The sequence below is a fragment of the Lytechinus pictus genome, chromosome 10 (genome assembly GCF_037042905.1).
Source record: "Lytechinus pictus isolate F3 Inbred chromosome 10, Lp3.0, whole genome shotgun sequence".
Taxonomy (NCBI): domain Eukaryota; kingdom Metazoa; phylum Echinodermata; class Echinoidea; order Temnopleuroida; family Toxopneustidae; genus Lytechinus; species Lytechinus pictus.
The window spans coordinates 8403958-8423859 of record NC_087254.1 but is presented as its reverse complement, the minus strand read 5'-3'; the positions used below and the strand labels follow the sequence as shown (position 1 = coordinate 8423859).

At 40.1% G+C, this 19902-nt stretch overlaps 1 protein-coding gene and 1 pseudogene across 1 annotated transcript in view; one reads left to right on the top strand and one right to left on the bottom strand.

Moving 5' to 3' along the window:
• The first annotated feature begins 826 nt into the window (after window positions 1–826).
• Window positions 827–19902, top strand: part of LOC129269055 (kinetochore protein Nuf2-like) — a 34811-nt gene continuing 15735 nt past the window's right edge. Inside the window, exons 1-7 of the mRNA XM_064105270.1 lie at window positions 827–912; window positions 5038–5182; window positions 12957–13114; window positions 14005–14066; window positions 14853–14950; window positions 15640–15750; window positions 19157–19276. Coding sequence (XP_063961340.1) covers window positions 5078–5182; window positions 12957–13114; window positions 14005–14066; window positions 14853–14950; window positions 15640–15750; window positions 19157–19276 — 654 coding nt within the window. The 5' untranslated portion in view covers window positions 827–912; window positions 5038–5077. The remainder of the gene's footprint in view (window positions 913–5037; window positions 5183–12956; window positions 13115–14004; window positions 14067–14852; window positions 14951–15639; window positions 15751–19156; window positions 19277–19902) is intronic.
• LOC135155703 (uncharacterized) lies at window positions 10290–11118 on the bottom strand (annotated as a pseudogene).

The window sequence follows — 19902 nt, the reverse complement described above, 5'->3', positions numbered from 1 at the left end:
AAAATGTGTAATTTCGCTCATATTAAGCGCTTCCTTTTGATTAAGAAACTTCAGAGATATTAAAAATTTCAAATCAATGGCGCAAAACAAGACATGGATGTGCATTGATGTAGAATAAAGTATAATATCGTACATACTTTTGCATATAGCACGGCACGAATATAATGCCTCCCCCTTTGAGCAGATACGTTGCCAAAAATTACTTGCTTAAAAGCGGAAGAAATAGCTTTTGGGGACTCGGGGAGTGACGGTAATGTTTACCCTTTCCGAACAGAAGAGCCAAACTTTTGTGTTGACCAATGCAATATTTGAAAAAATACTTGTCATACTCTTTATACCCATGTATACTTAATAATTTCTGGCAAGAACATACGATTCCCACAGCCGGGAAGGAGAAAACGGAGTATAAAAAAGGTGTGGGAAACAAAAGGGAATAGCAAATTTGATATTTTTCTCGCGCAGAGCGCGGGAGCAAGATTTTGTATGAAGAGAGAACAACGTCTCGTTTAGGTTTTTATTCTTTTAACCAAAAAGAAGGGAAAAGACAACAAAGCTATACCTTTCTTTTCTCCTTTCGCTTTTTCTTTTTCTCCTTCTTTTATTTCTTTTTGGGAGCGTTTTTTTTTTTTTTTTTTTGGGGGGGGGGGGGGCGACCGCCCCTTCCGCGCTCTGACTACGCGCCTGACCTGCCCCCCCCCCTGATCTGTACATTACTAAAAAATATTTCAGATTAGTGCCTCCCCTCCCCTTCACCACACACCAACCCTTTTTTTTTTCCTCTCTTTTTTAGCGCCATCTTTTGACAAAGCCTAGATAGCTAGCTGGTGCGCATGCGCATTGCAAGCAAAACCTATGCTAAATTCGCGGTACGAATTTGAATTTGGATTTGGAGTAAAAACTTATTAATAGTCGGTAAGGTATCTTCCTTATTCATGGAATTCATTGATTATGAGATTTTGTATTTAGGACCTATTTACTGATGTGTTATTGTGAAAATTATCGTTCTAATCAACTGTTGTTGCAAAAAAAACCCATGAACTTGTGATCATGCAGCTGCGGTAGCCTGCTTTGCGCTACGCCGCTATACCCGGGTGAGTTCGCAGTCGCGGTCCGGTGAGATTTTCAATGTGTGCACGACCATTCCATTGTATGATTGTATTGATGCGGTCTTCGGCGGCCGGGTTTGAGATATTGGAATTTGGATGTATAAAGTTAGATTGTATGTTGTGTATTTGCCATTAAGTGAAATGGAACGGGAAATGACTACATTGATGATATAAATTCACTCAAACTCAAAGACCATGAAGACAAAAGTAGAGATAGTGACTAACTTTTAGGCCTACTCAGCTCTAGTACTGGTAAGTGGTAGTACACTCACTTGATTTTGATTTGAGTTTTGCATTTTTTGACTCATGATTTATTGACAAAATAAGACAGTCACGGTACAGTCTGTCTACCTCAGGCTCAAGCGATGTTCGTGCGGTGACAGCCCGCGAGACCGACTTTTTTTCTCCCATCATCTGGTGCCGCGGTCGAGTGGTTTAAGCAATTAAGGTGCCTCGTACCTCGAGCACGGCCAATATGGGAGACTCTCTCCAATAGGGGAGACAATCTCCCACATTGGATGGAGACTTGCTTTGCAAAAGGACAAAAGAAACAACACCAACAAAAACATGATTTTTTCCACCCAAAATTTTGTCTCACTGAGGTCATAAGCCCATTTGACTTTGTTTTGTGTGTGATTGACAACAAAAATCCTTATCAAAACAAAAGTAGACGGTGAATTTTTAAAGTAGACGGTGAAAAGGGGTAATTTTTCATGAGGAATCTGCTTATCACATTTTTATTTGCCGCCAAGGTAATCCTTTTGCAGCAAATGTAAACATAGGAAAATGATCTCCAAAACTAGAGACTGTCTCTGAAATTGGATACCCAAATTCTTTACAAAAGTCTCTGATATTGGAGATAATCAGATAATCTCCCACATTGGAGACACTCTCCAACATTGGCCGTGCGCCTCTACTGTCGAGTGATATTCGTGATCGTGCAGGCTCCACTTCACTACCGCTACGCTCCACCTACCCGAACCTCAAGTCAGCGAACTCGTTCGGATACTCCGAGTGTCAAAGGTGGGAAAAAATGCATATTTATTGTAAAAATCATCCCCCAAAAAGACATCAACAATAAATAAAAGCTTAATTTCTTACTCTACACCCTTATTTCATTGCATTTGTCTGCATATCCATCCTCCTGTTATCCTCAAATTTGATGAATTAGAGCGAGTATCTAATTCCTCACATCACTGCCGATTTCAAAACATCGCATGCGAGGGTCGCATCGTCGCAGGTCAAACAGCATGAATATTTATATTATAATTGGATGGCTCAGAATGGAATACCAGAAATATTCCAAGACAAAAAAAGCAAGAGTTTTGGAAAATATTCCACTAATTCGTGGAATATTTTCCCAAACTTTTCCTAAATGATTTTTGTCTATGTCTTTTCTCTATGCTCTAGGTGAACTCGGCGCTTCTATTATTTTCCTACCATTTTTTGGCTAATATTCCTCTTTCCTATCTTATGCATGTCCTTCCTCTTTCACGCTTCCTCTATATTAATAATATCAATTAAAATATCAATAATCGTATGATGATAATAATAACGACAATAGAGAGAAATATTAGGTTTATCACTTCTACTAAGACTACAACAACTAGTACTACTACTACGACTTCTAATTCTACTGCTGCTGCTGATATCATGATAACAAAAATAGTAACAACAATAAAAAATGGGTTTTAGGACAACTCCCCGAGAGGACTACTCCGGAGGGCGACTCCCCCATGAAAACTCCCCGAGGACAGGCTTCCAGGAAGAAAACTGATTTAAACCGGCACTTCTATTTGAGTGACAAATTAATGTACGTTTTTTCTTTAGAACTTTCACCTTCTTGTTCTTCTTATTTTTCTATTTAAATGAGAAAAAAATTCTATGATAGGATTGCCCATAAGGAAGGTTCAATGTTCCAGGTGTATGTACATGTATTTCCATAATATTTCCAGTTTTCTTGTTTAAGATTAAATGCACAAGATCATGAAGCAGAATCACCATAAAAATGAACGCTAAATGAGTAGAGTAGAAAGTCAAAAGGGGCCTAAGCTTTCTATCCTAGCAGAATCTTCGTTGGAGGCAAAATGAGTAGAGTCAATGATTAAGTAGTGCAGTGAAATTAGGCAACGTAACGTACTGTTAGGAGCGGAAACACCCCCTCCCTGACCCCCCCTAGAGAGCCATTTCGTGCGCGCAGTAAGTATTTCACACAATTCGCGTGCTCACCACCGCCCCCTTAAATGAAATCCTAGCAGATAACAGGCAGAGAATGTACATGTAGGAGGAGCGGGAGCAGACAAGGAACAATTCAAAGAAAATGTTGGAGCTTCTGTGCTTTGCGCGGGAGGGGGAAAACTCCCCCTTTAGGGAGCGCCTTTCGTGTGCTCAGTATTAAGTGTTTCGCCACTTTGCGTGCTCAAAACCGTCCCCTTAAATGAAATCCTTCTGAACTTAGTTACCAGGAAATATTTTGGCTCTACCCCCCCCCCCCCCCCCGAAAACAGGCAGAGGACGTATTCAAGGAACGATTCACAGGAACGTCGGAGCTTCCACGCTTCTCGCGGGGGACACTCCCTTCCCTGTACCCCCCCCCCCCCCCCCCCCCGTAGCGCACTTCCTTTGCTCACTCCCGCCCCTAAACTGAAATCCTACTACCTACATGTATGTCACTAATTCTAGATGGAGTTATTGGGAAATATTTGGCTCTGCCCCCTTTGGTAACAGGCATACGCCACTACAACGAGGCGCCTTAAAGCACTCGGCACCTGATGAAGGAAAAAAATTGGTCTCGCGGGCCTTCGGTCAAGTGGTCGGACCTCGTTCGTGCAGGCTCCACTTCACTACCGCTACACTACGCTCAACCTACCCGAACATCGAGCCCGTGAACTTGTTCGGATACTCCTGAGTGGCAAAGATGGGAAAAAAATACATATTTCTTGTAAAAATTATAGGAATAAAAGCTTAATTTCTTACTCTGCACCCTTATTTCACTCCATGTCCATCCTCCGATTATCCTCAAAATTGGTGATTTTGGGCCAGTATCTAATTTCTCACACGTATTATTCACGGCCGATTTCAAAACATCACATGCGCGAGGGACGCAGGTCAAACAGCATGAATATTCCATCGATAGAGGGATCTATCTGATAAATGAATATGCAAATAACAAAACTTTCGAAATAAAATCAAATTGATGATTGTGTCTTCCATGTCTGGGGATCTACATGTATTTATGCTTAATTGAAAAAATCAGGCAGACTACCGGTAACCAGTGAGAACAGACACTGGAGAATTTGGTCTACTTTGTGTGTACATGTATATGTGTGTGTGTCATTTTCAATGCATGTGGCTGCTGGTTATGCATGAAATTGAAACTACAATGTATGTCTTTGCAATAGATTTATCACTCCCTAATTCTGATGGAAACTATATGATGGCCTTGCTTCCGCTGGGTTTCATTAATTTTTTTCCTCAGACTACAGGTTAGGCGCCGCTTTTCCGACGGCGGCGGCGTCAACACCAAATCTTAACCCAAGGTTAAGTTTTTGAAATTTTTCAAGTATCACAACATCTCATGTTCATTTCAAGTCACATGACCAAAGTCAAAGGTCATTGAACTTTGGCCATTTTGGAGGTAATTATTAGATTGTCATAACTTTCAAAGTTTATAGATATAGTTTATAAAATGTGAATATAGGGGTAATCAAGTATCCTTGACAAGTCTTACATGTAGGTCGCATGATCAAGGTCAAATGTCATTTATAGTCAATGAATGTAGTATGGTGTTTTGTGAATAACTATTTTATAGTAGTTTTCAAAGTCAGCACTGCTGCTATATTGAATCGCGTGATGCAGGAGAGACTGCCAGGCGCTCCACTTGTTAATACTGAAAATAAGTTATTTTCATCTTTGTTTCGTTTATTTTCAGATTTCAATTCTATTGTAACGTAAGTTAGAATAAAGAAAAGATGGCAGCCTACAGCTTCCCTCTGCTGTCGTCAGCTGATTTAGCTTCAGTTCTTCATGAGGTCCTTGGAGAGACATTTTCAGAAGAGGATTTCAAGAACCCTCAGGTAATGAACTGTATGCTGTTTAGGGACAGTGATTTTCCGTTTAAAAAAATTGCCTTTTCCGTTTCAGAAAATCTTAAATTCCGTTTCAGCATGTCAGAAAACGGAAATTCTGTTTCCCATAGACTTTGTGTACAAAAAAAATTGACAATTCCGTGTACCCATTGAATAGCAATATCACAACACTCCCGATGGTCAAAATTTGTACCTGCCACTGTACCAACAATGCAGTAGAATCCGTTCTAATCGGATCTATGCGGGTACACAAAATATTTTGACAAACACATCTAACATGAATACATCCTCACCTTTCACATTAATTGCATTATTTTAAAATGAAATTTTATCGGTAATTTTGGTTTTTTTGGAGATTGTTTTCAGCAGTCAACGATTTTCGCCTATCCGCCATTTTGGATATCAAGACCTCGATATCATGCTGTTACATTTTTTAACGTAGAGGGCAGCAACACACAACAGACGATGTGTGCGTGAATGTTTTCGATAAGCTCAACTCCCTCTGCCGCGCCCGGCCAAGGCAGGGTATGGTGCGAGGGGGTACGATCGAGTGTGATGAAGTCCAGTGCAGTCACGATGTGTGAATTGTCATGATTGAAGCGAAGTAAGAACATGTTTTCTGGGTTTTGTGGCCATTTGATATTCGTTTTTTGTTGAGATTTTCGAGTAATTTCTGTTGCTGTTCTGTGTATTTTGAGGAAAAATATGTTTTCTGTGATTTTCCATTTGAAATGCCACTTTCCGTTTCAAAAGACCCTTTCCGTGAATTCCGTCCGTTTTCCGCGATCGCGGAAAATCAATTTTCCTCCTATGTGTTACAACGTCGGAAAGTTAATTTCTTTTCTTTATCTACCTCAGGTGACAAATACTGAAAAATAACAACAATGACAAAAGATTGAACATGTTTGGTCAGAGCTGGGCAATGATTATTAGCTCGCTGTTTATTCAATAGACTCATATTTGTTCAGAATGATACGAACATTGCAAAGTATGCATAAGCAAAAACACAGCCAAGAAAATTAACTCGACAACAATGATAAAGGATTGGGATTTGAAGCTTAAATCCCGAGGGATTGTGAAGAAAGAAGATTTGACGTTGCGTCCGATTTTATGTATGTGTCCCTGGCTTTGTCTGACTTCCAACGGCCATGTTGTGAAATCAAAAAGGGAGAAACTCGATTGTTACTAGCGGATGAAGCTCCACCCGACCGGAGACTGTGCAAACCGAACTTAGAGACGTCGGGAACAAAGGGCTTCAACGCCTCCAGGACAATCTCGCGAGTTCTGGTGTAACTTAGGCCGTGAGAAGTGGCGACTAGACCGCGTTTGGAACGAGCAAGCCTGCGAATCAGTGGTAGGTGAGAATGAGGAGGATCGCCTAAAGCTGCGAAATATCGCTCGGCTATAATGACGGGACAGGTCGGGTTGGATGTCCTAGCAATGGTAACATCTCTGCCTTGGCGGAATTGATCGGTTTTAGAAGAGGGTAAGTGTAGGACTAGCCTGTCATGATGAAGAGTGCAGTCCTTCCTTCTTATCCTGCTAAGGTCGTCGAAGCGTAGGAATCCAGCATAAGAAATGAAGCATATAAACAAAATGCGTAGATCAGCTAAAGATGCATTGAGCTGACCGTGTGATGCGCGAAGATGGGACAGGATTTCTGGTGTAACAGGCTCCTTACGACAAACATGGGAAGAGTGAGTCCGGTTATACCCCTGCACTGCTGTTTTTACCATAAGGTCATCTGTGGGTGAAGGAAGGCCTGCGAGACTGTGCGCCCATTTCACTGACGCGACGAGGGAATCTGCTAGAGTCTTGGCTCCGCTAACGGAAGACAGGTGGGAAAGGTATAGACAGAGGTGGTACGCTTGGACTGGAAATGTGGGTAGAGATTTGGAGCTCGCCCACTGGACCCATTTGTCCCAACGGGATTTGTATTTTGATGTGGTAGATGAAGCTTTGGCAGACATGAGTAGGGATGGAAGAACATCAGCGGCTAGGCTGCGTAGATGCGGATCGGAGATGGAGTCTTGCTTGGCGGACCATGTTTCTGAAAGTTAGCTCATGAGAGCAAGAAAATTAGACAAAATTAATAAAAAGAAATCAGTCGAAAGACTGACATACATACTGTAACAGTAAGCAGAGTGAGAAATTTCAAGAAACAAAGTAATGAGTAGAACCAAAAGCTGCTTAATACGTACTCTTTCAAAAGTAGGTATCCAAAAGACCTAGATTTAATCAAAAGAATAACAATGCGACAGGAAACGAATAAGGAGGATGCAAGGCGCCCAGTACCTGACTAGTGTACGAGACACTAGTACTCGGAGGCCACGAAAAAACCCCATATCAGTTCATGGAGGAAACGTGGTTGCGTCCCAGGGTACCGAGCGAGGGCGCACTCCCTTGCTCCTTGCTCCTGAATACTAAGTAACGCAAGTTTGACCAGGGGGGGGGGTGAGGGGAAAGCCGTAAGAACAAAAAAGGGGGGGTGGGAAGTCGAGCTAATAATGCTGAGCCGAGAATGGAAAAGATATGCGTGTTAGCGCAACGAGAAAACTCGAAATACGCAGTTACGTAAGAAACACAAAAGGAACACCTTGCGTTGGATACCGAAAAGAAATTCCACTTTCCTCCTATGTGTTACAACGTCGGAAAGTTAATTTCTTTTCTTTATCTACCTCAGGTGACAAATACTGAAAAATAAAAACAATGACAAAAGATTGAACATGTTTGGCCAGAGCTGGGCAATGATTATTAGCTATCGAGAAACGCAAAAGAAGGCATAACAGATAGGGTAAAAAGTTGCCAGGAACTTAAATTGACCTAAGCAAGGTGTGATTACAATGCAAGCAAGGGCTGCACATCACCTAGGCATGCAAATCTGCCTGTATATCACAAAACGGGGGGGGGGGGGGGGGTGACTAGGCACGCAAATTGGCCTGGATAGAATAAATAGAGATAATGATAGGTACGCAAATCAGCCTCGATAGAACAAAATAATAATATTATTGGCCCGCAAATCGGCCTGTATCGTACAAAAGAAGGAACGAAGGGCGCACAAATCGGCCTGTACAATGCAAAAAGCTAATATCGCAATATGAGTACTTGATCATGATAAGGACTCGTTTGCTTCAAATACAATTTGGACAATAACCCAAGTCAGCAGAACAAAAACCGGTGTTTGAAGTTCTAGGCGAGCGCTTACAATCGTATCGTAATGCTAGGGTCAAAAATGACGGTTGCTCGCAAAACACATCTTTGTCTTTGTGCAAGGAGGAGGGAGTAAATGAAGCATTTAATATCCTCCAATCGTGAATGTGCGCATCAAAATGGATGCCGTCGGGGCAAATGAAAGGCCAGAAATGGGAGGTAGGCCAACGGGGAACTATCAGCGTGCCGACAGCGCTACAAGCAGCCATGCGCTTTATTACCTGAATAATGAACGATACTGGCGGGCAGAGGTAATTGTTTTCAAATTCCCAATTTTGACAAAATGCGTCCACGGCGGAAACGCCCCGGCAAAAAAATCTTGCGTTAAAATTGGGAAGTTTGGCATTGTGGGGGGAGGCAAACCTATCGACTGTATGTGGCCCCCACAAGTTGTCTACTTGTGAGAAAGAATGATCGTCGATAGACCAGTCGTCATAATCGCGATATTTACTGATCTTGTCTGCTAAAATATTTTCTCTCCTGGGTAACCATTCCGGTGAAATAACAATATCGTGCAACTGACAGTAAGAGAAAATATCAAGCGCGATACGATGAAGATCGGACTTAACACTACCATAGTTAATGATTCGAGGCACGTTGGAATTATCAGAGAACCACTTGATTTTTTGGTTAAAGCAATGGCTGGAAAATGCTTTGAGTGAGCGATAAACAGCGGTCAATTCGCGCCAAGTGGAACTCTGAAGTTTCTCAGAAGGTGACCACAAACTGTGGACACGCAGGTGTGAATGATCTTGGACGTGAGCACCAAAACCAAGATCGCTGGCGTCAGAAAATATTTGCATGGTCGGTACAAGGCGATATGAAAATGCAAATCCATTAAGCGAAAAAATGTTGGCAGACCAAAAAACCAGTTCATTGAGCACGGATTCGGAAATAAAAATCAAATCGGACCATGAAGACCGAGATTCGATTGCGCGATAAGTTGCGCGCGTCATCAATCTCGCTACCGGACCGAGAGCGAGATTCATTGAAATGACGTGTCCGGCGAATGAGGCCAATTTTCTCACTGGGACAGGAGCAGCAGTCTTAGAAAATGAGACAAGCTCGTCAGTGCTCCGAACTAAGTTTATTAGTTTCGACTGAGGTACAAAAATCGAGCGTGATGGTGAATCGATGAGGAATCCTAAGTAAAGAATTCTACTAGATGGGTTCCAAGCACACTTTGCTTCATTGGGAACGAAACCGCTGCGCCGGATAGTTTGCCTTACTACTGCCAAATTTGCTAAAGCGGATTCATAAGACGGTGAAATGATGAGGCCGTCATCAATATACATGTAAGCAATTATACCATGTGAACGCCAGTGGTACACTAGTGGCCTTGTCAATTTAGTGAACAAATAACATGCGCTGTTGAGCCCAAAAGGCAGTACAGTGAATACATAATAACGTACTACGGAATCAGAATGGGTCCAAGAAAACCCTAAAAATTGCTGGTGGGGGGGAAATATGTCGACATGGTGATAGCCGGACTTTAAATCAAATGAGAAATAAAATTGCTCGGAACCAAGCACTTGCGCAATATGAGTGAGATCTTCATATTTAAATTTAGATTGAGCAACGAACTGATTTGTGTGACGTAAATCCAAAACTAGGCGTAATTTTTTGCCTTCGGCAACGGTTAGAGGGTTACAGCAATAAGGGCATTGCTTTACTTCTACTGCACATCTGTTTTGTATCAATTCAGAGATGGCACTTTCAACAAAATCTGGGTGATCCAAACTGGACTTGTTATTCTTGCTATAAAATGGGGGAGGTACATGTACTTTATCAAAGGGGATTTTATAACCATACTCGATAATATCGCAAACAAACTTGGAAGCTTTTAATTCACTTTTCCAGAATGCTAAACATTCTCTCAATTTACCTTGCACGCCTGAAGGCGGGTCGAGAGATGAGGCGGGTGGGGCACTAGAAGGGGGCCTTGGATGGCTGTTGCTGGTTGACGGCACTTCTAGCGGCTCGCAGAGCGGGGCAGTTGGGGCGGACGTGACCGGCGATGCCACACTGGAAGCAGATGCGGGTTTCAGGACGGTAGGGGTTGAAGCGACGAAAAGTCCCAGGCATAATGCGAGGAGGTACAGAAGAGCGGGGGGCCCGGAAGGGGGGCTGAATCTTTGACTTTTTGGCTGTTTCGGCCCTTTTGGTGGCTGCAGCCTTCTCCGCCTGAAAATAAATCGCATATGAAAAAATTAACAATGCATGAAGAAATGCACAGTGGTATAAAACGCAGTCAAATATTGCTAAAATTCGTATGAAAAATTTGATATATTTTGTTAAAAATAAAATATTCTGGAATTAAAATCATATTACCTTTCTGAGACGTTTTTCGTCATCGGAATTCTCCGCGAGGTCGTCTGCGATATACTCTTTGACTGTGGCCCAGCCCAAAGGGGAGCGGTCTGCCAGGCGAATCAGTTTCTGCCTCTGAGTAAGGAGGACGGATGCCTCGAGTAGACGCTCCTTTGCGGCCTCGATATCGATATCCTCCAGCGAATGTAGAGCGTCGTCAATGCACTGAAATTTTTTTGGGCGTGGTCGTATTGCTGCTTGTTTCCCTCACTCTTGAAAGAGGGGGAGCTTTCGGGCTTGGCAGATTTCCGGGAGGCAGAGTCCACCTTTCGTTGAAGAGCCTGGATGGCTTGTAAAATGTTGTGAGACGTGGCTGGGCCGGGCGTGGTCTCGTCCACGTCCATGCCGCTATCTTGACGGGAAAAATACGGTAGCAGGACTCGTAGAGAAAATCTGGAGCTGGTTTCCAAACGTGCGCTAGCTAATAATGCTGAGCCGAGAATGGAAAAGATATGCGTGTTAGCGCAACGAGAAAACTCGAAATACGCAGTTACGTAAGAAACACAAAAGGAACACCTTGCGTTGGATACCGAAAAGAAATTCCACGTCCCTAGCTGTTGTATTTTGTGTTAGTCTGGCCTTTTAGCTGATTTCAGCCATTTTGATAAGGATTTTCAGCTCTATTTCAGCTTGCTTTAGCTGCTGGAGAGAAAGAATCAGATCCTATTGAAGAGCAGCTTTAATGCTTTTGCATTCTTCACGTTTTGAATTTTCCTCGGTATGCTCGATCTCACGGAGGATTTCTTCATCATGATCATGTTGATTCTCTCTCTGGTCATGGTTGCCGTATTTGCCTTGTCCATGCGTGGTGATGAAATGTTCACAGATCTTAGAATCAAGGTGGGGTAATATGACACAACAAATCTGTCACCTAGTCAATTCGTACTTTCTCCTGAAGACAACAAGAACACACTTGTTGAAACGTCGAGATTGGGTGGTCCTTTTCAAGACCAACACTTGCCCAAGAATGATACATGGTGTACCGTGAAACCTACTACTGTACACTATTCTTTGCCATGGAAACCTTCAGAAGTTACACAATTTGTACTTTCTCATCTTTCTGCTCTATATTCTGTTCATAAGAATAATGCAAATGGTGAACAGCTACCGTAATCGTTCCGCAGATGTAGTCATATATTTGGGTAATTTATATCTGAAATGAGTGATAGACTTTAATAACACTGTCACGATCTCTAATAGGCTTGATAAAATGTCACTGTATACAAATAAATTGATCTATAACGACGGTTCAGGCAGTGTAACACAACTATTCTCACCAGTATATGTTCCCTTGTAGGCACTGTGATTGTGATGTATGTATGGGACTACGATCTCGGACGTCCGTGGTGTTCCAACTTTCTCAATCACAGCACATTTAGGAATCTACAAAGATCACTCCAGAATATAAAACAAAACCATCACATGGAAGATAAATGAGCATTCCATGTGTTCAGGGAGGAATGAAACTTTGTTTCACATTACAATGAGGACAAAGTTAAAATGTTCAATATTTCATATACATGTAATGAAATACAAAATAATATTGAGTGGGTTGCCTCATTTGGTTTCCTCATTTGCATACTGGCCAGGATGTGCATAATCGTTCGATGAAATTAAGAAAAAGTTGAACTTGTTTGATATTTTAAAATTTCATTATAATCAACTTTTTGTTGGGGTGGACCTGTCCTAATCCAATAAAAGGCTAATAAATGAATATGCAGTAAATTACAATGAAAATCATGATTTGAATATTGATAAAGTGAAATCAACTCTCGCATCCCGTGGGCATGCAGATTATCAGACTTTCACGCACCCAGTAGGTAATGGTATATTTTGTTTTTAGTTTGGATTTTATTTTTCTACAGTGATAAAAATAGAGGTGTAAATAGCAACAAAAGCTGATATTCTGTGAATTCTAAATCCAATTTAATTTGTCCTACAAGAAACAACTTTTCTTTATTGCGTCTCCATAATACATTATCAACTGTAAAAAAATGCCATTGGTCTAAAACGCACAAGTCAGTAATGTGTAATTTTAGTATGTGGAGGAGCTTATTGTTGCACATTGTAACATTTGTTTCCAATTTTCAAATGTTAATTCTTTCTTTCTTCCTTGAGATGTTACCAAATCATGAAATATAAAGTGAAATGAATATTTTATTGTTTTCTTTGTTTGTTCCAGAGCACCAAGATCCAGAAGCTGTATGCCACATTCCTGCAGAGACTGATCAATACTCCTATGGATAAGATTAACCAGCCCCAGTGGGAGGCTTCCCAGTCGGTCTTACATCCTGAACTCTACACAGACACCTTCCCACTCATGAACCTCACACTGGCCATGTAAGTCAATTCATGTAGATGTCTTTGGAAATGTTTCAAAAGCCTCTGAGGTCCTATTTATTTTGATCTTACTTTTGTTAAATGACATATGTTCTTGAAATACAATAGGTTATTTGTGCTCAATAACTGTTCGCTTTCTGCAATCATGCCTTCTACGGCAAGACCACCTATAGATGAAGGTTGAATTTTTTTTCTCATTTTGATTTACAAGGTTGTAATATAGAGTTACATGTATACGACCTAGTCCTTTCATTTATAACTTTAATTGTTCCCCCCTTTTTTTTACTTGTTCCTTTAGTTTCTTCTTCATTTTTTCTTCACTACTTGACAATCAGCCCTTCAAAGCACCATCCCTCTACATGTACATACAATAAACTTTGATTTACAGACTCAAAAAAGATCCTCTGCAACTACTCAGTTTACCTTTAAATATGTTTTATATGAGGATGACACTAGCTCATAATCTAGGCGGAGGCTGCAGTTATTGTCTTTGCTGTTATGCTGAACGCAAGTGACACGTCTGATCTGGCAAAGACTACGCATTGTGGCTGCGTTAGCAGCCACCGCCTATACACTCCCAATCGACCAAATTGATCTTTATAAATCACTTCATCGATCACTTCATCGCCTAATCAATATTCATGAATTCATATTGTCGTTTTACTTGTTTTGGTACCGGGACCTTACCGGTACCTGTATTGCTTTCGTGTGCCAATGACTTGAGATCCCCGTCATTAAAAGCGAAGATATTATCGTTACACAGAGGAATTTTCTGGTAGTCTTCGCCACATCAGACGTATCGCTTACGTTCAGCATAACAGCCTAGATTATAGGCTAGGATGACACTGACATTCAGTTTATTCTTGTTTTGCCATTTTTTTAATTTGCAGGCAAAGGTTCATGGTCGGAAGCATGGTGAAGGATTTCAAGATGAAGGATGTTTTACACCCAAGTAAGTTACCACTTCAAATGTTAATAATAATAATAATTGGCATTTATATAGCGCTTTATCAATCTACGACTGTTCAAAGCGCTTCACAATTATTATTACCTGGTCACTGGATTCATAGCATTTCAAGCAGCCTGTTAGGCGCACACTTGCTAAACCAACCACAATGACGGTTGTTTCCTACCGGTACCCAAATAGCACCTGGGTGAGAGTGGCAATGTGTGGATTGACGCCTTGCCAAAGGGCGCTAGGCCATGGTGGGATTCGAATACACGACCCTTTGATTACAAGGAGAGAGTCAGAACCGCTACACCACGGCACTTCTAAATGTTGGTGCAAATCATGTAGTCTCCTTTTTTTTTTGCATACATGTCTTACATGGTACTTCAACATTGAAATCCTAACCAAAGGTTAAGTTTTTGAAATGTCATCATAACTTGGAAAGTATATGGACGTAGTTCATGAAACTTGGATATAAGGGTAATCAAGTATTACTGAAAATCCTGCCTGAGTTTAAGGTCACATGACCAAGGGCAAAGGTCATTTGGGTGTCAATGGAATTAGACCATGTTGGGGGAATAAACATCTAATCTTAACCAAGGTCAAGTTTTTCAAATTTCATCATAAGTTCCAGAACAGTTGTATTTTTCATGATACTATAATTAAACTAATAATTTCATTACCACAGTTTGAATATCCTTTATTGATGCTTGAACATTGTAACTCTAAAATGTTATTATCCTTGGAACTGGCAGTTCACACTATCTTTTGTATATTCATTTGTTTCAGAACCCAAGCGTACCCGTCGCTTTCTCAGTGCCATCGTGAACTTCTGGCGGTTCAGTGTTGAAAGGGAAGATGTCTATTACAATATTTGTCAAGAGATTGTAAGTTTATGAACTTGAGAAATTGAATGTATGTGTTGTGATAAAAAAGGATTTACATTCCATCTGGTGTGTCAGTGTTGAGCTAATCATTCAGGATGCCTTCCAGACTCACTGTGGTATAGAGCTTTAAGACTCAAGATAAGACTAAAAATTCAGTTCAATATAATGGATAAAAAGGTTGAAATATATGAATATATGGAATGAATAAGTTTCATATACATGTAAAACTGGTTTTGGCATAATTTTGCTCAAGCTTTGATCAATATATAAAATGCAAATTGTACAGTCTTCAAACTATACATGTATTTAAGAAATTACATTGTAACAATCAATAAAATCATAACATAATTGAAATCAGATGTTTGATGGGATCATTAGAGAGTAAGAATTTCAGATTTACATCCAATATCTCATTAGTCGCTGCCCATTTCAAGTAGCAATAACAAAAAAACATTTTATTTTGTGAGAATTCAAATGGGGTATTGTAAATTGCAAAACTTGCATTGTGTTTTTTTATTTAATTAATAGCAAGCATCATAAGCTGAGAGGAGTGCATGCCAGGAGAGGACCTTACAGATCAATCTTATAATTTGGAAATTAAAAGCAAGTTCCACATTGTTAGAGCTGAAAATTAGAATACTCATTGCAGTTTTTGCAAAACTTGAAATGTGTTTTTATTTGATACGTAGCAAGGATCATTAGCCGAGAGGAGTGCATGCCAAGAGAGGATCTCACAGATAAAAGAAAAAATCAATCTTATTCGAATGAACAGAGCTGAAGAGGAGGAGCATGCAAAACAGGTAAGACCAATATCATTATCAAAGTACCTGTAGTTGCAACAAAAACAGGGTTCCCAGCCCATCAGAGAAAATTATTTTCCTTTTTTTTAGTCAGGGAAAAATTAGGGAATTTGATGAAAAATACCTGAAATCAGGGAATTTTGATAGGCCCAAAAGTCGAAAGCACAGTAGTCAATCAGACTGTTATATTTTGCGTATCAAACAACAACCATTGAATGACTGGTTTGGTGGCAACGTTCTCGCTACCACGCGTCACGGTTGGCGGGCGCCGCCAACCCTGAAAATTTTCAGGGCAAATCCGCCAACCATGAACTTCCCCGACAACCGTGGCCGACAACTGTAAAGCAGGCCTAGATCTACACAAAAACTGAATAATATATTTTAAAAATAATCTGCTTTTCAGATCCTAAAATAAACTTGTCGATTATTTCGTCCACGATTTCTTCCCGGGATTTCTTTGACTCACTCACTACTACTAGTGCGCTATATACGATACGACCTCGACTCGAGGCCCAATCTCTTTTGTGGGAAGCGCGAAGATGTTTACTTCGCATTTGCGTATCGCATTGCTCACATTATTTACGTCTTTAAAATGGTAGTAAATACGCTCAAAAACAAGTGAGGGGAGAGGGGTATCGTGGGTTACTGGCTTGGGCAATGTAATTTAGATTATTACGAATTTCAGTTGATATTGTCACTTATTATGTCAAAAATGAAGTGTGTCAAAATTACTATCAAAATTCGATCGAAATATAGTTTTATATCGTCCCAGGCCCCAGCCTTTATAGCTACATCTACATGAATTCATTGAATGCATTTCTGATGACACTGCCATAGAGCGAATTGAGAAAACTATTCAAAGATCACATTAATAATGACAAAGCCAATGGAATGGATTGATATAATGTCCAACTCATTTACTTACATCAAAATGATTTATTCACATTTAAATTCCGATTTTACGCCGTTATTTCCAAAGTCTTGATCTCTACATCGATTTTTTGAAACTGTTGATTAATTTCGCGACGGCGTGTCTACCAAGTTCTGTGCCACTGCGCTCGCAACGGTCACATTCATAATACAAATCGCACATGGCATCAAAATCCTTGATCCGGGGATCCGATAGTCTTCCAAAATTAGATGGGATCAAAAACTAATTTAATTTGAATTTTTTCATATATTCATTCAATCTGTTATAATTTTCATGATTAATAATATTTATTAATATTATTCACATTTTTGTCTCACCTGCATAGCAGAGTGAGACTATAGGCGCCGCTTTTCCGACGGCGACGGCGGCGGCGGCGGCGGCGACGGCGACGGCGGCGTCAACACCAAATCTTAACCTAAGGTTAAGTTTTTGAAATGACAGCATAACTTAGAAAATATATGGACCTAGTTCATGAAACTTGGCCATAAGATTAATCAAGTATTACTGAACATCCTGCCTGAGTTTCATGTCACATGACCAAGGTCAAAGGTCATTTAGGGTCAATGAACTTAGACCATGTTGGGGGAATCAACATCAAAATCTTAACCTAAGGTTAAGTTTTTGAAATGTCATCATAACTTAGAAAGTTTATGGATCTGATTCATGAAACTTGGACATAATAGTAATCAAGTATTACTGAACATCCTGTGCAAGTTTCAGGTCACATGATCAAGGTCAAAGGTCATTTAGGGTCAATGAACTTTGGCCAAATTGGGGTATTTGTTGAATTACAGCCATAAATTTGAAAGTGTGTTGGTCTAGTTCATAAAACTTGGACATAATAGTAATCAAGTATCACTGAACATCCTGTGCGAGTTTCAGGTCACATGATCAAGGTCAAAGGTCATGTAAGGTCAAAGAACTTTGGCCACGTTGGGGGTATTTGTTGAATTGCCATCATATCTCTATAAGTGTATTGGTCTAGTTCATAAAACGTGGAAATAAGAGTAACCAAGTATCACTGAACATCTTGTGCGAGTTATAGTAGTTTTCAAAATCAGCACTGCTGCTATATTGAATCGCGTGATGCAGGTGAGACGGCCAGAGGCATTCCACTTGTTAATAATTATCAGGGAATTTTTAAACTTCATTAGGGAAAAATCAGGGAATTTTGTTTTGTTGAAAAGCTGGGAACCCTGAATAATGATTTGATGAGCAAATTCATATAAAAATAATAATCGCCATATCACTGTAGATGTAGATCTGAGCCCCGTAACACAAAGGTTAGCAATTAATCTTAATCGCTAATTTGAAAGAACAATTCTGATTGGTTCCTCTTGAGTCTATTGAGCAAAACGTGGATGCAACAATGATCTTGATAGGTCATTTCATTTAGCGATTAATTGTTAGCCTTCGTGTTACGGGGCCTTGGTTCAAATACTTGAATCTGACTGCAAAATCATGACAAGGTGAAAAATGATCACACTGAAGATGACCAACACAGATAAGCACATATCGGACAATGTATTATTATTATTGCTTAGAAAAGACCCAACACAACATCTGACTGGATGCCTTGCTTTATTTATTTTTTGTTTACTTAGCAATTTTTTTTTTCTACCAGAAACATGTTTTGTTTTTATACATACAAATACTTGGGTTGTCATTTTATTGGATTATGTTTGAAATCATTTTTAATTGTTTCCCAACTGGCATTTATGTTCAACACTATGCCGTAATTATCTAATCCTTTGAGTTTCATCATCAATTTGAGTACCAGACAATTCAGTGATGTTTTCCATTACCAGTTGGAATCATCAGGATTAATTCCTTTTTAATACTGATATTCACTATTTCTTCTGCATGTGTCTGCATGGCCACGGCTTGTTATACCTATGAATCAACTTTACAAAAAATACATTGTATAGATCCATTGATTATGAGATTTACTCTAAAAATATGGAAATAAAAAAAATCAAGCCTTTCACAATATGAAAGGGTAAGATCTTCAATTAGAAAATATGTTAATTAATGGAATATTCAGAGCTCTATTATTTTGAATTTTGTAATGGCTGCATCTGAAAATTAACATTTCAATTTGATTTTGTCAGTTTTTTATTTTTTTTCAGAATTTCACTAGTTTGTATAAAGTAACACTTTAAAGTTTCAATTTTGAAAAATGAATGTACCTTCATGTTCTCTATGACAAAGATGATTTTGCTGCTTATTCATCAATATCTGTAGAACTTATGATGCATTATGACATCATAATCTCATAGTGCCCTCCCTCAGAGGATATAGGAATACATGTACACTAAGTTGTCAGAGATTAACCAGCTGCAGATCAGCAATGCATGCTAGGCAATGGCTTCAGCCTCCAAGATGGCGGTGCGATGACATCAATACATAAGGTCTACTGACAAAGAAACACGATTCTAGCAATAATCACATGTGTTCTGTTGATTTCATCTACAGTTGCAAGACAAAATTGATGACTTGGACAGTAAGATGATGGCACAGCAGCAGGATCAAGCAGGACTACAGAGAGATATCTCAAGGCTAAGGGCTACTGTGGCTGAGAAAGCAGCCTTAGCGGTGAGTGTCAACAATTATGAAAGACAGTATACAAATAGCGAATAGGCATGAGTGCGATGGTGCGAGATTTCACATAAGATGAAAGACAGATGCTCTATTCAACGAGGGGTTAGCCGAGTTGAAAAGAGGGTCTCTTTCTTTCACCGAATGCGAAATCTCGCACCATTGCACAAATAAGAATATTCGCTATTTGGGTGGTACAACGCCTCGGAATTTAGCGAAAATATATCCCAGTAGTAATCTATGAAAAGGGAGCAAAAATATTGAAAGCAAAAAGCAAAATCCCACAAGCGCACATGACCTTGGGCAGCAGTGCGCATTTAGCCATCAGGCTTATATGCGAATTGCATCTTCATATTTACTGAGCGCAATGAATTAAATCGTATTATGACGTCACCTCCTTAAGCCGTCCAATGGTACATTTTGGATGGTACGTCTTGTGTGCAACGGTACAAATGTTTGACATTCAGCCTCCCATTTGCTCGCGTACAACAAGCTAAGTAGGCGTTGTACAATCTGAAACCAAAGAGAAACTAGTGTGGGGTTAAGGATAGTATGGGGTTTAAACACTGTTGTCTGAAAAGAATAGAACGTCATTGTCATGCCGCCATTTATAGTAGCCCTGG